The sequence below is a fragment of the Giraffa tippelskirchi genome, chromosome 5, assembly GCF_054371585.1.
Source record: "Giraffa tippelskirchi isolate mGirTip1 chromosome 5, T2T-mGirTip1v1.2.pri, whole genome shotgun sequence".
NCBI lineage: Eukaryota > Metazoa > Chordata > Mammalia > Artiodactyla > Giraffidae > Giraffa > Giraffa tippelskirchi.
Window position 1 is genome coordinate 32,221,952 of NC_137279.1, and position 25,197 is coordinate 32,247,148.

The 25,197-nt window shown below is 52.8% G+C and overlaps 1 protein-coding gene across 6 annotated transcripts in view; it reads right to left on the reverse strand.

Annotated features, from left to right (window-relative positions):
* CHD5 (chromodomain helicase DNA binding protein 5) overlaps positions 1–25,197 on the reverse strand; it is a 64,674-nt gene that overhangs the window by 9,509 nt on the left and 29,968 nt on the right. For 5 of the 6 annotated variants that reach the window (XM_081490306.1, XM_081490305.1, XM_081490304.1 and 2 more), the window contains exons 12-33: positions 23,977–24,108; positions 23,783–23,891; positions 22,309–22,500; positions 22,021–22,221; positions 18,469–18,606; positions 18,259–18,380; positions 17,288–17,461; positions 16,767–16,908; positions 15,318–15,449; positions 12,109–12,226; positions 10,650–10,774; positions 9,341–9,572; positions 9,047–9,157; positions 8,591–8,763; positions 7,938–8,112; positions 7,418–7,510; positions 7,125–7,213; positions 6,678–6,811; positions 6,117–6,261; positions 5,597–5,756; positions 3,320–3,399; positions 2,941–3,073 (exon numbers count right to left, since the gene is read on the reverse strand). In XM_081490306.1, coding sequence (XP_081346432.1) covers positions 2,941–3,073; positions 3,320–3,399; positions 5,597–5,756; positions 6,117–6,261; positions 6,678–6,811; positions 7,125–7,213; positions 7,418–7,510; positions 7,938–8,112; positions 8,591–8,763; positions 9,047–9,157; positions 9,341–9,572; positions 10,650–10,774; positions 12,109–12,226; positions 15,318–15,449; positions 16,767–16,908; positions 17,288–17,461; positions 18,259–18,380; positions 18,469–18,606; positions 22,021–22,221; positions 22,309–22,500; positions 23,783–23,891; positions 23,977–24,108 — 3,110 coding nt within the window. Of the gene's footprint in view, positions 1–2,940; positions 3,074–3,319; positions 3,400–5,596; positions 5,757–6,116; positions 6,262–6,677; positions 6,812–7,124; positions 7,214–7,417; positions 7,511–7,937; positions 8,164–8,554; positions 8,764–9,046; positions 9,158–9,340; positions 9,573–10,649; positions 10,775–12,108; positions 12,227–15,317; positions 15,450–16,766; positions 16,909–17,287; positions 17,462–18,258; positions 18,381–18,468; positions 18,607–22,020; positions 22,222–22,308; positions 22,501–23,782; positions 23,892–23,976; positions 24,109–25,197 lie in introns of all 6 variants that reach the window. The other variant, XM_081490303.1, reaches the window with a different exon arrangement.

Here is a 25,197-nt window from a genome sequence, read left to right on the forward strand (position 1 = left end):
ATGGGAGGAAAGATAACATTCAAGGAGGGAATGACTGAGAATTTGCCCATAATCAATAGAAGACACAATACTCATCTTTAAGAATCACAGCCAGTCACAGCAGAATAAATAAAAATTTCATTGTAGTGAAACTGTACAAGACCAAAGACTAACAGAAAGTCTTAAAAATGCTCTTACCATGTTAGGAAAGATAGGAAAGGCAAGTTTCCTACACAGGAGCAGCAATTACCCTGAGAGCAGCCTTCTCAGCACAATGGAAGTCAGAATACAAAAGAAATAGCATCTTCAAAGTGCTGAGGGAAAACTGCTAACCCACCTTGAATTTTGCTAACTATTATTCAAGAAAAATACAATAAGATATAAAGGAAAAATAATATGCAATGAGAGAAATTAGCTGTCCATAGAAATTCGTTTAAAGCACCATTGAAGGGTATATTTTGGGAAGAAGGACATTGAACAAAGCAACAATGAACAAACAAGAAAACGCAAAATTGTTAAGAGGGTGGGAAGATCTAAATAAGGATCATAGTTTAGAAACAAGTAACAGCACATGGGAGATAAGAAGGAGTGGGTCAGAGGTACAGTTGCCTATAGTCTTTATAATATTCAGGAAGCAACATGTTAAAAATTTAAGAGTACAAAATAGAATTGACTGCAAAATTTCCAAAGGAGTTGAGAGGAAAGGAGGAAATAGAAAGAAATTCTGATCAATCCAAAAGATGCTAGGAGAAAAAAAAAAGAAAAGGCAAGGGTGATATAAAGCACAAAATAAGAACAGAAATTCATCCAGATACCTAGTTGTTACAATAAATGTAAAGAGAGTAAACTTGCTGGCTAAAAGGTAGAGATTCTATGATTAGATTTAAAACAAGTCCCACCATATATTATTTACAAAAGGTATACCTAAAACTCAATTATACAAATAAAAGTTAAGAATGTAAGAAAATACCTGCAAATCACCTATCTGATATGGAACATGTATTATAAAGAACCCTTATAACCCAATAATAAAAAGATAAATAGGGGAACACATGTAAACCCATGGCTGATTCATGTCAATGCATGGCAAAAACTACTACAATATTGTAAAGTAATTAGCCCCCAACTAAAATAAATAAATTTATTTTTAAAAAAATTTAAAAAAAAAGATAAATAACCCAATTAAAAAATGGACGAAGGATCTGAAAAGACATTTCTCCAACAAAGATATACAAATGGCCAATGACATTTGAAAAGATATTCAACATCTTTACACACAAGGGAAATACAAATCAAAACCACTTGAGCTATGACTTTTCACCCACTAGGATGGCTAACATTCAAAAGAGAGATAATAACAAGTGTTGACAAAGATGTGGGGAAATTGGAACCCTATGCACTGCGGGTGGGAATGTAAAGTGGTGCAGCCACTGCAGCAAGCAATCTGGCAGGTCCTGCAAATATGAGAGTTACTAAGCAATCCAACAATTCCACTCCTAGGTATATACCCAAGAGAACTGAAGCCTATCCACACAAATACCTGTACATGAATGTTCACAGCAGCATTATTCATAATAGCCAAAAAGCAGAAATAACCCAAAAACCCATCAACTGATGAATGGAAAAATAAAATGTGGTGTATCCACAGGGTAGAATATATTCAGTGAAAAGGAATGAAGTTCCAATACATGTTACAACACAGATGAACCTTGAAAACACTATGCTCAGTGAAAGAAAATAAAAGTGTTAGTTTCTCAATCATGTCTGACCCTTTGCAACCCCATGGACTATAGCCCGCCAGGCTCCTCTGTCCATGGGATTCTCCAGGCAAGAATACTGGAGTGGGTAGCCATTCCCTTCTCCAGGGGATCTTTGCCAACCCAGGGATCAAACCTGGGTCTTCTGCATGGCAGACAGACTCTTTCCCATCTGAGCCACCAGGAAAGCCCAAAAGTAAGCTCAGTCCACGTAAGCCTAAATAAACCTTAAAGCAAAAAGAATCAGGAGGAATAAGAAGGTTATTACATAATAAACACTTTACCAGAAAATTAGAAAAAACCTGAACCAACATGTACCTAACAACCCAATCCCAAACTAAAGCAAAATCTGGCCTCAGGAGAACAGAGACTAACCTACAATCACAGAGATTTTAACATAAGTCTCTCAGACTTGACTGATCAAAGCAAACCAAAAATGAGTAAGGATATAACAAACCTGAACAATATAACAATCTAATGCAGTGGTCCCCAGTCTTTTTGGCACCAGGGACCAGTTTCATGGAAGACAAGTTTTTCCATGGACCCGGGGGATGATTCAAGAGCATTACATTTACTGTTAACCTTATTTCTATTATTATTATATAGGTTCCATCTCAGATCATGAGGCATTAGATCCTGGAGTTTGGGGACCCCTGATCTAATGCACATATTTAGAACCTTACGTCCAGCAATAAAAGAATAGATATTCTTTTCAAGCACACATGAGCATTTACAAAATCTGACCACATGAAGCAAGAAAAGCTTTCAACAATATCATACAGACTCATGTGTTCAGACCACAATGTGACTGATTCAGAACTCACTAACAGGGATTTCCCTGGAGATTCAGTGGCTAAGATTCCATGCTCCCAACGCAGGGGCCCTAGGTTCAATCCCTGGTCAGGGAACAGATTCTACATACAGCAACTTAGAGCTCGCATGCCTCAACTAAACATCCCACAAGCTGCAACTAAGACCTGGTGTAGCCAAATAAATAATTTTTTTTTTAAGAAATCACTAATAAGATGTAGCCTAACAAACTCCAAACTGTACAGTAGGAAAAGTTAAAGTCCACATGCAGAGAACTGAGCCCCTGGCTCTCGCCTCATCCTGGGCCCTACGGCACTAGGACACAGCAGTGCATGGTCCCCCACCCAGCCAGGGAGAGACAGGCCTGACACTCCATCAAGGTGGAAGCCCGCACCTTTCGGCAGCTGCTCCGGGGAGGGCTGGGCCTTCTCCATCTCCTCCAGTCGCTCCTCTCGGGCCCTCTCCTTGCCATCGGAGCTCTCCTGCTTGTCCTCTCCCTCCACTCTGTCCAGGGCAGTTGGCAGGGCCTAAGGAGGAGAGACTTGGGAGCTACAGGGCCTGGGCCTCAATAGGAGCCAGGGAAGGGGCACTGGGCTTAGAACCCACTCTGGCTCCCAGTGCTTGCTCTCAACTATGCTCCAGTCCTGGAGGCTCAAACTTGGAGCCAGGAGGGAGGCCTGGCTTACAGCTGCCAAGGGCAAAACCTGAGAAGGTCCCTGGACCCAGCCCCCACCCCACACCCACAGGGGCCCAGATGCCAGCATCTTCTCTACCTGGATTTCTGGGGGCTTCTTTGGCTTCTGCACCCCCACCTCTTTCTCATCCATGTAGCCTAGTGGGGTTTCCATTTTGTCTGAAAGACCAAGGGAGAAGGGTGAGACAGGTGGGCTGGGGTTGGGGGAGGGAGAAGGGCAGGAAATGGGGAGTCAGAGAGGATCGTGGGCCAAGCACCTGCAGAAGGACAGGTGAACCAGGGGAGCCAAAGAGCCCGGGCCAGGCCTGCAATGTGGGGAGTTTTGGAGGACCCTGGGCCCAGTGAGGTCAAAGCCAGGAGCCAACAGGACAGAACTACAGGCTGTGGGGGCCTCTCATCTGGAACCAGTAGGTGAGGTGGATGGAGGCCCTGACTGAGAGCCAGCATGGCCCAGCTGTGGTCCTGGCTTTCAGGCTGGCTGACTGGCCACCTGCCTCTTCCACGCTGAGTCACTGCAAAGGGCCAGTAACCCACATGCTCTGAGGAGCCCTGGGAGGTGCTTCTTCACATCACAGATGAGAAAACAGAGCTCATGTGCTAAGGGACCTGCCCACAAGCACAGGGCCAGGAAGAAAACTAGGCTTGTCCACCTCCAGAGGGCACTTGTGCCCAGAAGCAGGATGTCCTCAGAGGCGCTGAGCCTCTCGGGGCCTCATCTGTCACCTGGAACAGGCAGGATGCCCAAGGCCTGAGGGGTACAACAGGGAAGAAGATGTTTTACCCATATAAACACATAGATCACCAAAAAGACACTCAGAGACAAATAACCCATTAAGGAAGGGCAAAGGATGCGAAATGACGTTTCTCCAAAGAAGATGCACAAAAAGCTCAGAAGCACATGAAAAGATTCTCAACATCTTCAGCCACCAGAGATGGAAATCAAGACCACCAGGCTTCCCTGGTGGCTCAGTGGTAAAGAATCTGCCTGCCAATGCAGAAGACATGGGTTCGATCCCTGGTCTGGGAAGATGCCACATACCTCGGAGCAGTTAAGCCCATGTGCCACAACTACTGAGCCTGTGCTCTAGGGCCCAGGAGCTGCAACTACTGAGTCCATGTGCTGCAACTATTGAAGCCCAAGAACCCATTCTCCACAACAAGAGAAGCCACTGCAGTGAGAAGCCTGCACGTTACAACTAGAGAAGAGCCCAAGCAGCAACAAAGAACCAGCACAGCCAAAAATAAATAAGTAAATAAAACGCCACAATGAGACTCCCCCTTCATACTCACTAAGATGGCTATAAGCAAAAAGTTAGATAAGTGCTGGCCAGGAGGTGGAGAAATTGGAACCTCATACGCGGCTGGTAAGAATGTAAAATGGTGTAGTCACTGTGAAAAAGTTTGGCAGTTCTTCAAAATGTTACACCAGGCGACCCAGCGATTCTATTCCTAGCTATACATCCAAGAGAAATGAAAACACCTATTTCCAATTGAACACAAAAGTTCAAAGCAATGTTACTCACCACATTATTCACAATAGCCAAAGGTAGAAGCAACCCAAAATCCATCACCTGATGAATGGATATACAAAATGTGGTGGATCCAAACAATGGAATCAAATATTATTCAGCTACAGAAAGGAATGAAGTGCTGACACCCTAAAACCTGGATAAATCCAGAATGCATCGCATGCTAGTGAAAGCTGGGCACAAAAGGCCGCATGGTGCATTTCATTTACATGAAATGTCCACAATAGGCAAACCCATAGAGACAGAAAAATCAGTGGTTGCCAGGGAGAGGCATGAGGAGAAGGAATGAGGTGTCACTACTAATGAGTATGTGTTTCTCTGGAGGTTAATGAAAACATCCTGGAATCAGAGGCAATGGTTGCACAATCCTATGGATATGCTAGAAAACAACTGGATAATACACTTTTAAAGGCTTTTGGCTTCCCAGATGGCGCTAGTGGTAAAGAACCGGCTGGCCAATGCAGGAGACATGAAAGACGCAGGTTCAATCCCTGGGTTGGAAAGATCCCCTGGAGAAGGAAATGGCAACCCACTCCAGTATTCTTGCCTAAAGAATGCCATGGACAGAGGAGCCTGGCAGGCTACAGTTCATAGGGTCGCAAACAGTCACACACGACTGAAATGACTTAGCACGCATGCAAAGACTGAATGTTGTGGTGTGTGAATTACATCTCAAAGCTGTCATTAAAAAGAAAATTTCTTAGGGGAGTGATACTTCTTCAGGTGGAAGCTTTGTCGGGGTGGGATGTGGGAAGGACGTGGGGTCTCCTGGGGCCTCGCCACCTGCCATGACCTGGGTGCCCGCCCCTCCTCATTGGAGTCCAGACCTGGCAGGCCCAGAGGGCCAGGCAGGAGGTGGGCAGGGCTGGCAGGCACTGGTGTGTTGGGATCCGAGGAGATGACTTCACCCGGCTTCTTGCCCTCAGGCCCCTCGGGGATCAGATCCGGGGTGCTGTACTTCCCATTGACGTGCTCAAACTCCTGAACCTGGGCAGGTGGGAGCGAGGCAGGCGGGAGGTGGTCACTGCTCAGACGTGAGGGCCTCAGGGTGGTCGGCAGGACAGGGGGTGTCCCTGCCTTGGGATGGCTGCTGACTCCACCCAAGGTTGACTGCAGATCCCCATGCCAGGCTCTACCCCTACCCCGTCCCCATCTGCCATCCTGGCCTCCAGCCCCCTCCCCACCGCCACCCGCTTCCCCACCCAGAGATGCATTCTGGGTCCATCCCTCTAAGCTGACTCAGACCCTGGACAGCCACGCGCTTGCTCTCTGACCACTGACCCCCCTGGGGCACACCCAGGCCATGGGCGGCCACCAGGAAAGGCCCAGTAAAGGCTACTCACCCACCTTCTTCCTAACTAGTGACATGACACCGATGCGCGTGAGCACATGCTGCCTGGAGAGGCCCTCGCGGGGCACGCCGTCCGCAAAGGTCTCCGCGCCATCAGCCCCCGGCTCACACAGGTGCCGCATGAAGAGGGACACATAGGCTCTGGGGTGGGGGGGACTGGGGCTCAGGGAGTGGGGGGCCGGCAGGACCCCGGGGGACCTCCTGGCTGGAATCGTCACCCATCACCTGCCTCCCAACCAAGCCTGCTAGGTCAGGCCCCAGGGAAAAACAGAGGGGGTTCTGGGCAGGGGCCCTCCTGGGATAGCCTTTCCCCTGGAGAACCCAGATCCTTCATGCTGCCGTTAACACCAGCTGCCCTGGCAGAGGTGACCGGTCATGTTCTCTGCACAGGAGCCCTGCCCAAGCCTGGATTTCAGCCACCAGACATCAGACAGCAGTGAGTTCTCTGGCCGCCCCCAGACTGGCAGTAACACCACCCACTATGCTGGACTGTCCAGCAGAGCCTACCCACTCCAGGCAGGCGGCCACACCCTGGGCCACCACCTTGGCCCCTTTACCTAAACTCCTTCTCGCTCTTCCCACGAAGGTCCCGCACCAGCCAGTGGGAGTTGAAGGCATCCTGGGGGGGCATGCCCCAGCGCATGATGGCGTTCAAAAAGGCCTTCCGCTGACGGGCGTTGAAGCCTAGCACCTGGACAAGGCGGGCAGCGGGATGCGGGAGCAGGGAATTCAGAGTTGAGGAGAAAGACACAGGGAGGGGAGGAGATGGGGGAGCAGGGAGAAGGGGGGGCCTCCACCTGGGGCAGGACCCAAAGGGGCACAGCCCAGACCGAGGGTCTATCCCCGCCCCCCACATCCACTTGGCATGTGACCCAGTGTAACCCCAGCCCTCCTGTCCCTCCTCCATACCCCAGGGTGGCAGCAGGGGTAAGCTCTTTGCTATGAAAAATGAGATAAATCCCGGGAGAGAGAAGTGGGGAAGTGGGGGTGCAGGAGGGCCCCACCTCAATGTTGCCGCCGACCCGGGCGAGAAGAGGGGGCAGGGGCTTGTCCCTGTCGCTCTTCAGCTGCCTCCTGGATTGTCGCCGTCCACCTGGGGGAGTAGCCCCACCATAAGCCCTCAGCGAGGCCCAAGATGTCCTGACCCACCCCATCCCCCAAAATGCCCCAGACAGCATGACCCTTCAGGGCCTACTCCAAAGGCCTGATGGTGGTCCCGATGCCCCCGGGACCCCCAACCTGACCATCAGCTCCCCGACAGCCTGGCCCCAGCCCAGAGTCACCAGCCCTGACTCACTCTGCCCTTCCGGCCTTTCCTCAAAGTCCTCGTCCTCATCCTCAGAGCCAATGGAATATTCAGACTGGTTGTCTGAGAGCTCGTCCTGCCACTCTGTCGGGGGGTCAGGAAGAGGGGCGCAGAGTGGGCTGTGTAAGCAGAAGCCTGCCGGAGCCCCTCACACCCAGCCCAATAACAGGGATGATGAAAACAGCCACCGTGCACTTCCTATGAGCTCACTTAACCACCTTACAACCTTACACTACATTCTCAAGCCTTATGCCATCAACGGCCCTATTTAACAGATAGAGAAACTGAGGTTTGACTAAAACCACTAGCAGTGAAGTCACTGAGTCACTACCCATCTCGTTACCCCCCAAAACCCAACACCCCACACCAGCCACCAGCCCCACTTCTCCAAGAAGCCTTCCCACCGTCTCCCAGCTCAGCCAGTCCACAAGGCTCCCACTCTCCTGCGCCAGGAATTCCTGCCACAGGGATGTCCTCCCCACCAGCAGGACCCTGCCCGCCGGACACGCACCCTGGTCCTCCTGGGAGGCGTCGTTGTAGTTGACCTGCTTGCGGATGCGCTTGCCCTTGCCCAGGTTGCGGGCCAGGTCCTCCTGCTGCTGCTCGTAATGGTGTCGCAGCAGCTTCTCCCAGTAGTCGGGGTCCACGTTCTCCTCCTGCTTGATGATCTCCCGTTCCACCTCCTCCTGGGGGCGCGCGGGGGCCGCGGACGCGGTGAGGGCGGGGCCGGCGGGCATCTCCGCCCCCGCGGAGGCCTCACTGCCTCTACCACAGCTCACCCTCTAGCGGCTCAAGGTGAACTGGAAAGCCGGCCTACTCCAGGTAGCTCTCCCTGATCACCCCAGCCCCAGGTGATCTTCCTCTTCCTGCTCCTGTCTCAGTAATTCACTCATCCATTCATTCATGCCACAAGTATGTCCTGGCCTTGTGCCAGGCACTGAGATACAGAATTGAATAAGTGCCACCCCTGCCCTCAGGAGGCTCCCCGTTTCAAAAGGAAAAGTGGCACTTAGAAAAATAATTAGCACCCACGGTCTGCACGTAGGGCGGTGGAAGTTGAGAGGTAAGGAGAGGAGCCACTCAGGAGAGACCCAGGAGCCGGAGTTTCTTAAATGGAGAAGTCGTAACGGGGTGAGGGCGGGACAGCGGAGGGGCGGGGCTTACCACGCCATCCTCCTCGCGCACCACATACTGCGCCACCTTGAAGGAGCTCAGGTATTCATTCATGTTCTGGAGCTCCGTGTCGTCCGTGGCATCCTGGTTCCGGTCCAGCAGCTTGGAGATGGCCGCATCGTCATAGTGGATCACACTGCTATCCTCCACGTCCTTGTTGTCACCTGGGGGCATCCAGGATGCAAAGTCAGGGGACTCCCCCAACCAGAGCAGGTTCCAGACAATTGTGCTTCCCAGTCCCCGCCAGGGGCTGTGGCGGAAGAGTAAGTGACCAGAGAAAGGAACCTGTATTGTCACAGCCCCTCGGCCCCTCCACCTAAGGTCCGCAGGCACCTGAGGGGAGCAGGCAAGGGAACCTGACGAAATGGGTTTGGGGGCCCACTTCCTTCCAGGAACAGCCGTCCAGGGTACAGGAGGAACTGGGGGCTGGGCTGGGAGGGCCCCTACCTGGAGGAGTGCTGCCATGCTTTTTCTTGGCGCTGGCGGCCAGGGCTCCCCCTTTGGAGGACTGGACATCAGGGATGGGCGTGGCAGGTCTCTGGCCCTGAGACATCATTCCTGTAGGACACGGGGATGGGGAGCTGCAGGGCTAGGGGGTAGCACCAGAGGTGCCACCCTGGCCCTGCCCATCCTGGCCAGGAGTGGGGAGCAGAAGGAGAGACTGGACACTGGGGGTGCCCTGGGAGGGGAGTGTCTCAAGCAGGGCCACCCACCACCATGCCCAGCACCCAGGACACCCACCCTCCACGTCATCCTTGAAGAGCTCCTCTGTGCCGAACTTGAGGATGTCATCCAGCTCCTGCTTGGTCATGGAGCCAGACTTGGAGCCCAGGCCAGGTCGCACCACCAGGTGGGTGAGCATCATCTTGCGCTTGGCCACCTGCGTGATGCGCTCCTCCACCGAGGCCCGCGTCACGAAACGGTAGATCATCACCTTCTTGTTCTGCCCAATGCGGTGGGCGCGGCTGAAGGCCTGGGGGCAACCTTTAGCTTAGCATCCATGGTTCAACAGAGGACTGGGGGCCCAAGGCCAGGCACCAGGGGGCGGGGTGGGGGGAAGGGGAGAGGCATGCAAATGCGCTCATGAGCACCCTCTGCATGGAATGGGCTGTGTGACTGCCCACGGAGATGTATGTGCACCAGGGCACCTGATTTCCCAACCTGACTGTGTGTGGTCTCGTGCGGGCCTGGGTGCCTGTGCAGGGGTAACTCAGTGTGATTGCAGGCGTGCAGGGGTAGGTGTGAGGGGCAGTGTGGCCAGTGCACTTGATGTAGTGAAGCCACACAGGGCGCTGACGGCACTCATGCCGAGGTGGGGGCTGCACCTCCCTGGGAGTGACCACTAGTGGGGCTATGAGCCCACCTGTTGGAGAGGTATAGCTACCCTGCAAGGACAGGTGTGACATGAGGACAAGCTTGAGGCTCTGAGCATCAGGCATCCACATGACTTGACCCAGTGTAATAAGGTCTGTGTAGGCAACTGTACACAGGTGCACACATGTGTGCACGAGACATGAGTTTGTATGTGTGCCCTAAGAGTATAATGTGTGTATGTGCCTGGTCCTGTCCCAAGAAGGGTGGGCAGGAGACAGCAGAATGTGTTTCTGCTCCTATAACCCCTAACCCTCCCACCCTTCCTCACCAGCTCCAGTGCCCCCTCCTCCACCAGTGCCTCTTCCTCCCCCACCTCCACAGGCCTCGTCCCATTTTCCTGTTGTTCCCAAACTGGCCCCCTCTGGGTCCCAGGACCCTCCATCCTGACTCCCTCCATGGCCTTCATCCTAAGAGTGATGGGACAGAACAGGGGTCACGTTCACACAGAGTGCTGCATGTCCTTGGACACGTCCTCTGCCCTCCCTGGGCTGGTTCCTCTTTTGTACAATGAGGGGGGCCTCACCTCCCAGGTGGCCCTTGGGGCTGGGACTCCACGAGGCAGGTCCAGGTGGAGGTAAAGCCCTGAGACAGTCTGGGGGTGGGGGAGAGGGAACACCCACAGAGCCAGGGGCAGCAAGGGACCCTCTGAGAGGGTTCTGGTGTTGGGGCCACACACCTGGATGTCATTGTGCGGGTTCCAGTCCGAGTCGTAGATGATGACCGTGTCCGCTGTGGCCAGGTTGATCCCCAGGCCACCTGCCCGGGTCGAGAGGAGGAAGCAGAACTGCTGGGCCCCAGGGGCTGAGGAAGAGAGGTGGGTGCCCAGTGGGGTGAATGCGGGGCATACCCAGAGGGATGGGGTGGGGGACAAGGGGGTGGCAGACGGGAGAGCACAGGGGAGACCAGAGGGAGAGGGCAGGAACTGTAACCCCATCACAGGCCACAACAGCCTCAGCTGTGCTTGGGGAAGCCAGAAGAGGCCTGGGGCCCCTGGGCATGGAGCAGGGACAGGGCAGCCCACCTGAGCCCTACATAGCCCACAGCTGTGCTCCGAGCCCTGACCCAACAGGAGGAAGATAAAATGAGAATGAACTGATTTTCAAAGCCCAGAGGGGCAAAGGAGAAACAACAAACAGCCAGCAAAGACCAGCAGAGCCCCTGAAGGTCAGGGCCCTGGGAGGTCAGCAGAGCTCATCCTTCATGCCCTCCCACCTACCACCACATGCGATGCTGTCAGAGTGACCACTGAACACTCAGGGTCACAGTTCCAGGGCGCGGGGCAGCCCTCTGGTCAGTCCCCACTGCCCCAAGACGGCTGGGTCTCAGGCCCATCCGGGCCCTTCATTAAGTGACCTGGGACTGACCATGGCACCTGCTTGAGCTGCACACAGGTCCCCGATCCACCTGATGCTTCCCACTGCTATGTGCGCTGGGGCCACGTCTACATCCTGAAACCATACTCGCTTTACCTCTGACATGAGTGAGCAATAGGAATCACTGCTTTGGGTTTGGGGGCTGCAGGGCCCAAACCTGCTCTGAGAGTGGGAGGCAGGAAGCAGCCACAAGCCCAGGGAAACAGACTTCAACTCTTTCTGAAAACCTCCCAGTAAAGAGGTGCTGGACCACGTCTCCAGACGTTCCCTCCACTCCAGAGCCAGCTCCCAGCCTCCCAGCATCACCAGGGAGAGAGTTCGGGCTGGGATGGCCCTGCCCCTTCCTCTATCCTTCCCCTAGGGCAGTGCTGCTCAGCTCTGTTCCTCCTTGCGGCAGCCTGTGTTGCGGGGACAGGCCCTGCCCAGCCCTGCTCGTAACTGCAGCTTTACCTGGTGTCAGTATCAGAAGCCCAGGGGTGCTGGCCAGATCCTCCGCACCAGCTTCATTTAGTAACAGAGGAATTTCCTCCCCTTCTGCCCTCCTCCTAATTTCTCAGTTCTAAACACCCAAGCAGGCCCCTGGAAAGTTCCATGGGATGAATTCTTTTTACCAGCTACTAGGACCTAAGGACAGTTCTGCTTTCTTCAACTGTTTGAGGAGTAGCTAACCTGACCATAAATTGGGTGGTGTGCCTAAGATCCTAGCCTGGGAGGACAGCCAGACAGGATCCCCATCAAGAAGCCCTGGGTAAGGTTGAGTACCATTGAATCTGTCAATTGCTTCTTGCCGAAGACCCCCCGTGATGCCACCGTCAATCCGCTCATACTTGTAGCCCTCATACTCCAGGAAGTCCTCCAGGAGGTCCAGCATCTTGGTCATCTGCAGGGGACACAGTATTCCTGAGGGACTGCTGCAGAGGATGGACCCCCATAGGGGCCGTGGGCAGGGACCTCATGACAGTTGGGGAGAGACAGAGCAGCCTACCGAGTTGGGAGACAGGTGGGACCCAGGCAGGCCTGACTTGGGACCATTCTCTGAAGAAAAATGCAGTCTCCAACCTCAACCCCCAGAGCCACCCCATCCCCCACACCAGCCCCACAGCTTTCTGCCTAAGACACAGCTCAGAGCATGTGTCCTGCTGTCACCTCTCAGAATAAAGTCCCAAATCCTCATCTTGGCATTCTAGGCTTGCCAGATTGGTACTAGTCCATTGGGCCTTCATATCCCAATGCTTCCTTTGTATCCCACAGCCATCCCAGACTACCTGGACTTTCTTCCCACCCCCTTACTGCCTAGGGAACTCAAACAGCACCTCCTCTGTGATGTCTTCCCTGATTTCACTTCTCCTTTTGAGACAAGAAAGGCAGGCCCTTCTGAGCTCCCATAATCCTCCATAATCAATCCTGAGAGACAGTTTAGCTAGACATAAAATTATCAGTTGCAATTTTCTCATAGTGTAATGAAGATATTGCCATTTTCTTTTGCCACTTCTATTGCTGATATAAAATCTGAGGACAGTCTAATTGTCATTTCTGTATAGGTACAAGATCTGAAAAGTGCAGCATTTTCCCTACAATGTGCGTAGGGCTTCCTTTCATATTTATATTTTTCTTTATATTTCTTGGTATTCCAGAATGTGCTTCAGACCTGAGACCACATGTCTTTCTCTAGGTCTACAGACTCTCATTAAATCTGACTTCTTTACCATTTTCTCTAGTTCTTTTTCTGCAACTCCTATTACGGATGCATATTGAATAGTTACTAGAGCCTCTCAAGGTGTTTTCCGTGCAATGTCTCATTTTTATCTTTGTCTTTCTGTGCTGCATTCTGGGAAAATTCCTCAACTCCACGTTCCCATTCATCAATGTTCTCTTCAACAGTGCTGCTGCTGCTGCTGCTAAGTCGCTTCAGTTGTGTCCAACTCTGTGCAACCCCACAGACGGCAGCCCACCAGGCTCCGCCGTCCCTGGGATTCTCCAGGCAAGAATACTGGAGTGGGTTGCCATTTCCTTCTCCAGTGCATGAAAGGGAAAAGGGAAAGTGAAGTCTCTTTGTTGTGTCCGACTCTTAGAGACCCCATGGACTGTAGCCTACCAGGCTCCTCTGTCCATGGAATTTTCCAGGCAAGAGTACTGGAGTGGGGTGCCATTGCCTTCTCCCTCAACAGTGCTGAGAGTTTATCTATCTGTTGAAATGTTTTGTTTCCATTTTATGCAGATCCTTTTCCTGGTTAGGGGCTTTCCTGGTGGCTCAGTGGTAAAGAACCTGCCTGCCAATACAGGAGAAGCAGGTTCTATCCCTGGGTAAGGAAGATCCCCTGGAGAAGGGAATGGCTACCCACTCTGGTATTCTTGCCTGGATAATTCCAGGGACAGAGGAGCCTGGTGGGCTACAGTCCATGGGGTCGCAAAGAGTCAGACAAAACTGAGTAACTAACACTTTTTCTAGTTAGTTATTCTTGTTTCATTTCTTGCTCCTTGTGCTTATTTATTTCATTGGAGTTTCTTTTGTTTTCGTGGGAGTTTTGCCCATGCCACACTGCTTGTGGTATCTTAGTACCCCGAGCAAGGATTGAACCCAGGCCCTCGGCAGTGAAACTGAGGAGTTCTAACCACTAGACCGCCAGGGAATTCACCCTGCAGGCTCATTCTGGATGTTAGGGCCCTGTCTCTGTCACTTTCTCTTTGAGCACACTTCTAGAAGTTGTGCAGTTCTCTCTACTTGGTCCCTCAAGGCCTCAGTTCAGAATCATGTCTTATGTTAGCAGGGGGTTAGAGGATTCTGGAGGCTTCCCTGGTAACTCAGCTGGTAAAGAATCCACTTGCAATGCAGGAGACCCTGGTTCAATTCCTAGGTCAGGAAGATCCCCTGGAGAAGGGACAGGCTACCCACTCCAGTATTCATGGGCTTTCCTGGTGGCTCAGACAGTAAAGAATCCACCTGCAATGCGGGAGACCTGGGTTCAACCCCTGGGTTGGGAAGACCTCTGGAGGAGGGCATGGCAACCCACTCCAGTATTCTTGCCTGGAGAATCCCATGGACAAAGGAGCCTGGCGGGCTACGGTCCATGGGGTCACAAAGCGTCGGACATGACTGAGCGACTAACAGAACACGGGGGATTCTGGATCCAGTGTCCAGGCCAGCCTACAGTCACAGGCTTGATCTGCTTTCCTCAGATCCCTCGGCCTGCTGCAGGTCCCTGGTGGGATCAGGAGCTACAGGCAGGAACAGCTGTCACCAGCAGACTTTTACCCAGAGTACACAGAGGAGCCACATCTTAGTCTCTGGTTTGCGCAATGGACCTGGCTCAGTCCCACAGTCAGGCCGCATTTTTCACACCAGGCTTGAGGAGCATCACTGACTCCTGTCACAGACGTGTGTCTACTTCCGTCTCGCACTCTAGACTGCAAATGTATTGAGAACAAGAGCTGGACCCCTGTGGCTAGCACAGAGCCTGACATACAACAAGTGCAAAAGGACAGAGGAACAAGCGCACTGACGAACAGATCTCTGAGGCGAGACAGCCCTGCCTCTGACCACCCCAAAAGCGATGCTGCAACTTCAGGACCAAGTTTCAGAGAGGACTTCCGCCAGCTAACCCAACACAGGGCTCCTCGTGAACCAACCCAAGGGGCCCCACCTTGGGTTGGTTCATGAGAAGTGGGGTTGCAAGGGTGAAGGGTGAGGGCTGTCATCCCAGCCTGGACAGAAGCTCCAGGAGGAGCAGGCCAGAGGGCCAAGTAGTGGGGAGGACACTGGTCTCCACTGCCAATGTGCCCTGAGTGCCTTGAACTTGGAACCCAGTCAGCTCTCCTTGGTTGCATCATTCCAAGGCCTGGAGGAGTGACTTTTGACACACAACCCACATGGGGATAGCATCAGGCCCTGAGGGCTGCAGGCAGCTTACACCCTCGGCTAGCATGGGCTGCGAGAGGTAGAGAGGTCAGTCAGCCACCTGTGGGCGGCTCACCTGGGAGAAGATAAGCACACGGTGCCCTTCATCCCGCAGTTTCTTGAGCATCTTCTGTAGCAGCATGAGCTTCCCTGAAGACTTGACCAGAGAGCTGCCATCATAGGAGCCATTGGGCAGGACAGGGGCCTCCTGCAGACATAGCACAAGGTGGGGTCTTGTGGGGGCTCCCCTCTTCTCTCTGGCTCTCCACCAAAGAAGTCTGGGAGGCGGCAGGGGCCAGGGGTGATGAGGGTCCAGCAATGAGCTGAGCACCAAGCCCAAGCCCAGGTCAGGCCAGCCTCTGAAGGAACATAGCAGGCCACACAGATGCTTCCTGCACTGTGTCCCCAGGCAGGGCTCAAACTCGCCAGCTCCAGCCTCTGTCTCCCGCTGCTGGGACTCCACCAAGACCACAGACATAGGTGGACGGATGGATGACAGTCTTGAGATAAGCTGGCCTTCCCAACAAGTTCTGGCCTGGCCTCTGCAGTCCTGCAGGGCACATCCGGGAAAGGCCAACCCAGCCTCCCAGCTGGGAGGACCCTCAGCTCAAAGGCTCTGCTGGGCCAGAGTGGTGAGAGCAGCCTGGGATTGACCGAGTCTGCATCACCCACAGCACAGCCTCCACGCTTAACTCGGCATTGCTCTTGCTGTTTGGGGGTGGGGTGGGGGTGTGGGGAGGTATATACTGTGGAGGATTTAAATTAGAACCAGAACAGCTGTGAGGGTGATGAGTACTGGTGTCCCAGGCTCTCCATATGGGCACTGAACACGGACTTTCTCATCTGGTCCTCACTCTTTCGAGAGATGCTGTCATTGTCCTCATTTTATCGAGGATAAACCCGGGGCTCCGAGAGGACCACTGATGGTCCTGAGACCACAAGGCTGGGGCCAGATGTCTGACCGGGGCTCTGGTCTCTCACCTAGGACTGCACATCACAATCACCACCCAGGCCTGCCTCCCTGACTCCCTTGGTGACTGAGTGCAGCCAGGTCATCCCTCGGATCCCTGGCCTGGGGTCCCTGAGTCTGTAAGGAGCTCTCTGATGTCGCCCATCACTTTATGGTCACACATAGGGGCCCAGGAAAGGAGAAGGCCTGCCCGAGCACTGGACAAAGGTAGGTTTACAGAAACTTCTGGCACAATGGGGACCTGTATCATCTCCTGGTCTTCATACTTGGGGAGGACTGGGGGCTGAAGGCTTGAGCACCTGTCCCAGCAGCCAGGGGCACCATGGTAGCCATGATCACTTGCCATGAGGGCCACAGAAAACCCCCCATAGCAGCCACGTGCATGTACCATGGTCCCAGGCCCATAACATGGCAGCCTCAGGCACTCACCGTGGTGGTCAAGGGCCCCTATCACGGTGGCCACAGTGGCAGCCACAAGGGACCTACCATAGTGGTCATGAGGGACCTACCACAACAGCCACAGGGGACCTACCACAGTGGCCATGGGGGACCTACCACAGCAGCCACGGGGAAGAGGTAAGGGTGGTTGCAGCACTTCTTCAGGTCCATCATGATGTTGAGCAGTGACACCTGGTTCCCACCCCCCTTGGAGTTCAGCGCCTCAAAGTTCCGCGTGAGGATGAACTTGTAGTACTTCCTGTAGCAGAGCAAGGAGGAAAGGCAGTCTGCATGTACCTGTCCATGCCAGCCCCCAAGAGGACACTCTGCTCTGCAGGGAGGCTGGGGGCTGGCAGCCAAGCACAGTTGCAGAGAGATCAAGGGGAGCCCCAAGAGGTGAAGCCACAGGCCTGGCATCACCCAGCGAGTTACTGGGGGACAGGACAAAGTTGGCAGCCCCAACCCTGATCAGTGAAATCTGAGAAGAGGCCCCAAGAAAGAAGCTTGTGCAAAAGTTGAGTGGAGGCCTGGGCAAGGCCAAAAGGCCGTTCTACCCACCCCAGGCAGCGGCCCAGGAAGGCCCACTCAGGCCCTTCTGGGAGAAGACAGGCCCAAGGGACCCAGGGCAGGCCGCTCACTTCTGCATCTGGCTCAACTCCACGCGGACAATCAGCTCAGTCTTCGCCGGCATGTTCTTGAACACATCAGCCTTGAGCCGCCTCAGCATGTGCGGCCCCAGCAGGTCGTGCAGCTTCTTGATCTGGTCTTCCTTGGAGATGTCAGCAAACTCCTCCAGGAAGCCCTCCAGGTTACTGCAAGAAAAAACTGGAATGACAGCCTGGAGGAGGCCAAAGCCCTGTGTAGAGGGAGGCAGGACTGGGGTGGGGAGAAGGCCAACCAGCCCCCTGCCACCTGCCAGAGGGTCAGAAGGCAGGCCAGCTGGCTGATGGGCCAGGGACCACAGGCCTTGCCCTCGGTGTCCTTCCAGTCTCCATCTAAGCCTGGGTCACCTCCACACATTGCAGATGTCTCAGCCATGTAGACTATCTTCCTGTCCTCAAGGCCATCCTGGACGTGCAGTCTCTAGGACCCTTACCCATATTACAGAGAAGGAAACTGAGGCTGGTGGGTGCCCATGGTTATACGGTCCAGCCTGCCCTTGAATCTATATCTCCTGATTCCAAAATCAGCATTTTTCACCCTGAATCCCCCTTCCAAGCAGGAACATGGGGGTAGGTAAGCAAGGAGGCTGGGGCTCCATCTTCACCCCCATTTCCACCATCATTCCCAGGCTTCTGCTTCTCAGCACTGTTGCTGCTGTGATCACTCAGGTCTTTGTGGAGGGACAGGGATAATCTGGGGAACGGGGGGAGGGACAGGCACCAAGGGGGACCCCCGAGGTCTTCTGGGGCAAAGCCAATGAAAAATCACAGGCTGAGCAGCAGCAATTGTTCCCCAAGTGCTCAGCATGTGCCAGTGCACTGCTAACACTCCCATTTTACTGATGGGAAAACTGAGGCCCAGTGAGTAGCCCCAGAGCCAGACAGGCACTGATGCTCTTTCCCTGGCTGCCCTCACTCCACCTCCCCGGCAAGCCCCCCTGACTCACTTGAACCTCTCTGGAGTCAGGAAGTTGAGGAGGTGGAACAGTTCTTCCAGGTTGTTCTGAAGGGGGGTCCCTGTCAGCAGCAGCTTATAATCGATCTTGTAGCTGTTCAAGACCCTAAAGAACTTAGGGGGGAACAGGGGGCCCGTCAGAAGGCACAGGGTGGCCAGCCCACCCAGACGGCTCCAGGGGCCACTGCTCAGCACCTCCTACCTTGGACTGGTTGTTCTTGAGCCGGTGGGCCTCGTCCACCACGAGGCAGGCCCACTCGATGGAGCCCAGGATGGCCTGGTCGATGGTGATGAGCTCATAGGAGGTGAGCAAGACATGGAATTTGATCTGCACTTCTTTCTGGAGGGAAAGGGGAGCGTTTGGGAGGAAAGCTGGGAGGGCAGTGGATCAAGGTCTCCAGAGACAAAGGAGCCAAAAGGAGTTGGACAGGACCCCCAGAGAGCTCAGGGAGCCTGGAGACTGAGAGGAAGTCACGGGCCACCAAGTCTAGGGGTCAGCTGAGGCCCAGAGCACCTTCCCCAAGAGAGTGGGGCAGAGAAATCAGAGGGGCAGAAGGGAGCCTGTAAGCAGTTTGCACTCATCCCTGCCAACCAGGAGACAGGGGTTTGATCCCTGGGTTGGGAAGATGCCCTGGAGAAGGAAATGGCAACCCACTCCAGTATTCTTGCCTGGGAAATCCCATGGACAGAGAAGCCTGGTGGGCTACAGTCTATGGGTTCAAAAAAAGAGTTGGACATGACTTAGCAACTAAATAACAGCAACAACTGCTCTTTTGAGCTAGACCTTGGTCAAGTTAATTAACCTCCCCGAGCCTCAGTCTTCTCACCTGTAAAAAGGGAGCAAAACTGTGTTTGGGAAGAATGCCACAAGAATGAAAAGAGCTAAGTATGTGCCTCAAAAAGTTACACGTTCTATCTTACTTCTCCTGCATTGGCAGGCGGGTTCTTTACCACTAGCGCCACCTTGGGAAGCCCATGGAGAACAGTATGAAGGTTCCTTTAAAAACTGAAAACAGAACTACCATATGATTCAGCAATCCTACTCCGGGCGATGTATTAGGAGAAAATCATAATTCGAAGAGATATGTGTACTCCAGTGTTCACTGTAGCACTATTTACAATAGCCAAGACATGGAATAAACCTAAGTTTCCATCAGTAGAGGAATGGATAAAGATGATGTCATCCATATATACAATGGAATATTATTACTCAGTCATAAAAAAGAACAAAATAATGCCATTTTCAGCAACATGGATGGACCTAGAGATTTTCATATTGAGAGAAGTAAGGCAGACAAAGATAAAGACCGCTTATATGTGGAATTTTAAAAAGTTGCACAAACGAATTTTTTTTACAAAAGAGGAACAGAGTCACTGATGTAGAAAACAAACTTGTTTCCATGGGGGAAAAGGGGGAGAGATAAATTGGGAGATTGGGATTGACATATATAGACACTATATATTAGATAGATCATAAATAAAAACATACTCTATAGCACAGGGAACTCTACTCAATACTTTGTAATGACCTATATGGAAAAAGAATCTAAAAAAGAGAGGATATATGTATATGTATAGCGGATTCACTTAACTGTATGCCTGAAACTAACATAACATTGTAAATCAACCATACTCCAATAAAATTTTAAGAAATAGAAACAAAATTACACATAGAATTATAGTACCATCCTGCAATTCCACTTCTGGGTATAGACCCAGAAGAAGTGAAAGCAGGGACTTGAATGAATATTTTTGCACACCCATATTCATAGCATTATTCACAAGCACCAAAAGGTGGAAACACCCAAGTGTCCATGGGCTGAGTGGTCCATTCATACACATACAGTGGAATGTTATCCAATCTTGAAAAGAAAACCTGACACATGCTACAACGTGCTGAGTGAAATGAACCAGACACAAAGGACAAATACGGTATGATTCCACTTACACGAGGTACCGAGAATAATCAAAGCCAGAGACCAAAAGGACAAGGCTGCCAGGGGCTGGGGGTAGTTAGTATCTGACAGGGACCGGGTTTCAGTTTTACAAGATGAAGTGCTCGGGAGATGACGGAGTAATGGCTGCAGAGAAGTGTGAATGTACTTGGTGTCCCTGAACTGTACTTGTAAAAATGGTGAAGATGGTAAATTTTAAGTTATGTGTATTTTACCACAATTTTTTAAAAAGACAATAAGTTAAACAACTGAATCAGCAAAGCGCCCAGCCCATCGCATGATCCCAGTGTGAGCTCAGAGAGTTGTTGTTTCTGGAGCCATTGAGCTTATCACCCTCATTAAACAAATGGTTACTGAGAATTCCCTGGCAGTCCAGTGGTTTAAGGGCTTCCCTGGTGGCTCAGATAGTAAAGAATCTGCCCACGATGCAGGAGACCCCGGTTTGACCCCTGGGTCAGAAAGATTCCTTGGAAAAGTGAATGGCCACCCACTCCAATATTCTTGCCTGGAGGATCAAATGGACGGAGGAGCCTGGCAGGCTAGAGTCCGTGGGGTCACAAAAAGTTGGACATGACTGAGCGAATAGTACTTTCCCTTTCACTTTCCAGTGGTTAGGACTCAGTGTTTTCACTGTTGTGGCCCGGGTCAGGGAACTAAGATCCTGCAAGCCTCACAGCGCAGCCAAATAAAAATTACTGGGCATCGCTCAGAGCCACGATTGTTCCTAGAGGATGGAGAAAGGTGAAGTGAGAACCCTTGGGGAAGTTGGGGATGGTCCGCCAGCCCCCAGCACTGCAGCTAGCATGAGCGCCATGGCTGCCCAAGGGCCCCCATGTGCCAGGTGCAGGAAGCACTGAGCGCTGTGTCCTCGCTTCTCAGAGTGTAGCCTGAGGACCAGAAGCGTGCACATCATTTGGGACTTTGTCAGAAATGCAGAATCTTGGGACTTCCCTGGCGGTCCAGTGGTTAAGATTCTGAGCTTCCACGGCAGGGGGCATAGGTTCCATCCCTGGTTGGGGAACTAAGATTCCACATGTAATGCAGCATGACCAAAAACAAATTTAAAAAAAAAGAGAGAGAGAGAGAGAGCTTCCCTGGTGACTCAGTGGTAAAGAATCCTCCTACCAATGCAGGAGACATGGGTTTGATCCCCAACCTGGGAAGATCCCACAGAGCAACTGACCCTGTGCACCACAACTTCTGAGCCCAAGCTCCCTAGAGCTCTGCAACAAGAGAAGCCACGGCGATGAGAAGCTCATGCACCGCAACTAGAGAGTAGCCCCTGCTTGCCACAACTAGAGTAAAGCCGGCGCAGCAACAAAGATCCAGTGCCACCAAAAATAAATAATAAACTAAAATTAAACTTAAAAAAGAAGAGGAGACACAGACACACACAGGGGAGACAGCCACATGGCAACAGAGGCAGAAACCGAAGACACGGAGCTGCAAAGCAAGGACAGCCAAGGAAGAGCCACCAGATGCTGGAGGAAATGCGGAAGGGTCCACCCACAGAGCTTCCGAGGGAGCAGGACCTTGCCCGCAGCTGGGTCTCGGACTCCTGGCCTCCAGAAAAGTGACAAGGTGAGTATTATTCTCAGCCCCACCCCCACCCTGTGCTACTGCAGCCCCAGGACACGGATACAAGGTAATCCTGCCTTAAAAGCAACTCTTCACCAGCTGCTGCCTCCACTGGAGCCCAGGAGGAGAGACCCCAGATAAACTGCAGGACCCCTGTGCCCCGCTCCCCAGGGGAGACTGGGCTCCTGTGCAGAGTCCTTCCCGGAGAGAGGGGTGCTCACCTTCATCCGGAACACCTTCTTCCCACTCCGAATGGCGTTGTCCTCAAAGGAAAACTCGTTCTCCCGGATCACGGACCGGCTCTCCTTGTCCCCCGTGTAGGTAACCACGTAGAAGTCAGGGGCCCACATCTCAAACTCACGTTCCCAGTTGATGATTGTGGACAGGGGTGCACTGACCAGGTAGGGCCCTTTGGAGTGCCCCTGGGGAGGGCGACAGATGCACTGAGGCTGCCCACCCACAGCCGGCACCGACCACCCCTCCCTGGCTGCCCTGCCCGACCCTCGAACCTCCTTGTACAGGGAGTAGAGGAAAACGATGGTCTGCACAGTCTTGCCCAGACCCATCTCATCGGCCAGGATGGTGTCAGTGCCCTGGGCCCAGGAGAAGCGCAGCCAGTTAAGGCCCTCCAGCTGGTACGGGTGCAGCGTGCCACCCGTGGAGTCGATGTACCATGGTTGTTTGTCAAACTTGACCGTGGGCTGCAGAAGAAGCAGAGATTCAGACACACCCTGGATCCTGGGCCACCAAGGTCCACCCACAGGCCTTTGCATGCATGATTCTTTATGCCTGGAATACTCTTCCCACTCCTTTTGTCCCTGCTAACTTATTCATCCTTCAGGCCTCAGATGGAATGCCTCTGCCTCCAGGAAGTCTTCCCTGACTCCAGGTTTGACTTAGGTGTTCCCACCATGCTCTCCTGGGGCAGCCCCGTACATCTATCAGGGCAGTTTCCCAATTGTTGCATTCTCTGATTTTGAGCTCAGCTTGTGGTCACCATACTGGTCCTATTCAGGCACAGTGGGCACTGAGTCAACACCCATTTGAAGCTTGCCCAGGGTGCCTGATCCCGAACATCACCCTCTTTGCTTCTTTTAGCCTACAGCTCAAGGCCATCATCCCCATGAAGTTCTCCTGATGTATCAGACCCACTCACCTTATCCTGCATCTCAGACCCAAGCCAAACCCCCATTTCTGTTTGGACCCTGCTTGAGCCCCTGGAAGATGAGCACTTCATGGAACAGGGGGGTAGGGCCTTGCCCCCAGGGCCAGGTACTAGTAAACATCCCAGAGACGTTTGCTAAAGGAATAAAAGTCAACCTTCCATCTCCCAGTGGGCTCAAAGCTCCCAGGTAAGTCCTGGGTCTCCTCCCCTTCAACTGATAAGAATGGTGTGTAAAAAAAAAAAAGAATGGTGTGTAATTAGCAAATCAGCTGCTGTACTCCTGAAGTGAGGGGCACTTTTTGATTTAAAGACTTGGAATTACAGAGACTTCTCTGGTGATCCAGTGGTTAAGACTCCACAATTCCACTGCAGGAAGCACGGGTTCAATCACTAGTTGAAGAACTTAAGATCCTACATGCCACATGGTACAGCCAAATAAATAGGTAAATAAAAAAATTTTTGGAATCCACTCATCTAAAAGAATACAATTTCATAAACTGCTCTGAGAAGAGACTATCTGCTCCTCAGTTTGTGCACCGAGACCCGACCCATCCTTCAAATCACTCTGTCCCCTGGGAGCTGCCACTCTACAGGACGCTGGGGACCAGGACCCCAGGGTGTGAGCCTCCCCTGCGAGGAAGGCTGCGTCCCATCATCCCTGTCCCACCAGGTTCCTGGCAGGAGTGGGCTGAGCTGCAGCGCCCCCTCCAAGCACTGCTCCAGGAGCACAGACCCAAGGCAGAGTTCTCCGGAGACCTCGCCCTCCTCCGAGGGCCAGCCTGGGTGGCAACCCCAAACTGTGACCACTTTCCGCTCACATCCACAATGGGTGTGTCCGGGGGCTTCTCCTGTTTGTCATCCTTCAGCTTCTTGCCCTTCTTGACCAGTCTCTTGGGCAGCCTGGCATCCTCTCCCAGCATCAGCTCCCTGGGAAAGAGGGCGGGATGAGAGTGCAGAGCTCAGGCTGTTGGGGAGGCAGAAGGCTCCACCCAGCGGCCCCAGTGTGGCGTACCTGTGGCCCCAGTAGGCCTGCTTCAGGCTGTCGTAGTAGGGGATGTCAATTTCGTCAATCTCCCAGGTGCACTGGTCGTAGGGCAGGTCTTTCCACTTGATCAGGTAATGCACGTCCCCCTTTTTATCGAAGCTGCAACACGGTAAACAGATGTAGGAGGGCAGGCCACCCGAGCAAGAATCCACAGAGGGCATCTCGCAGATGCAAAGCCTCTCACCTGGCCTTCGTCCCCTGGGAGCCCCGGTCAGGAGGGCAGCACCAGGCAGGGACTCCCAAGGGCCACACAGCTAGTGGGAAGGAGGTAGGAGGGCACGGGGTGAGTGGCAGAGCAGAAAGACCTCTGGGTCCCCCAGGCTAGCAGAGGAGCAGAGCCAGTGTCCTCTCCATCCTCAGTTGCCATGAGTCCCATTCCGTCATGAGGATTCCTCCAGAATTCTCCACTGCTGAATCAGACAGTTCTCCCCTGACCATAGACCTTTGTTTTCTCACTTAAGAAGTCCCAAGGAGGAATTTCCCTGGTGGTCCAATGGTTGAGAATCTGCCTACCGGTGCAGGGCACGTGGGTTCCATCCCTGATCTGAGAAGATTCCATATGCGGTGGGGCAACGAAGCCTGTGTGCCACAACTGTTCAACTCATGCACCCTAGAGCTTGTGCTCTGCAAGAAGCCAGCACCATGAGAAGCCAGCACACCCTTACTAGACAGTAGCCCCCACCCGCCGCAACTAGAGAAAGCCCAAGCACAGCAACAAAGACCCAGCGCACCCAAAATATGAAGTTTTTTTTAAAAAAAACTCCCAAGTTATAGGGAATTCAGGATGGACATGTACAAACCGCTATATTTAAAATATATAACCAACAAGGACCTACTGTACAGCACAGGGAACTCTGCTCAGTGCTATGTGGCAGCCTGGATGGGAGGGGAGTTTGGGGGAGAATGGATACATGTTTGTGTAAGGTTGAGTCTCTTTGATGTTCACCTGAAACTATCACAACATTATTAACTGACTCTACCCCCAATACAAAACAAAAAGTTTGAAAAGGGAAAAAGAACTCCCAAAGACTGGAGGGGTGCCCATCCCAATCCAGGGCCCATCCCCACAATGTAGAGAAGGATGTAATTCCTCTGGTGGGTTGTCCTCTCCCAAAGACCCCCGGGGACCTGAGGACCTGACGGCCCAGCCAGCAGCACAGAGAGGGTGCACCAGAGAAGCCTGTCACA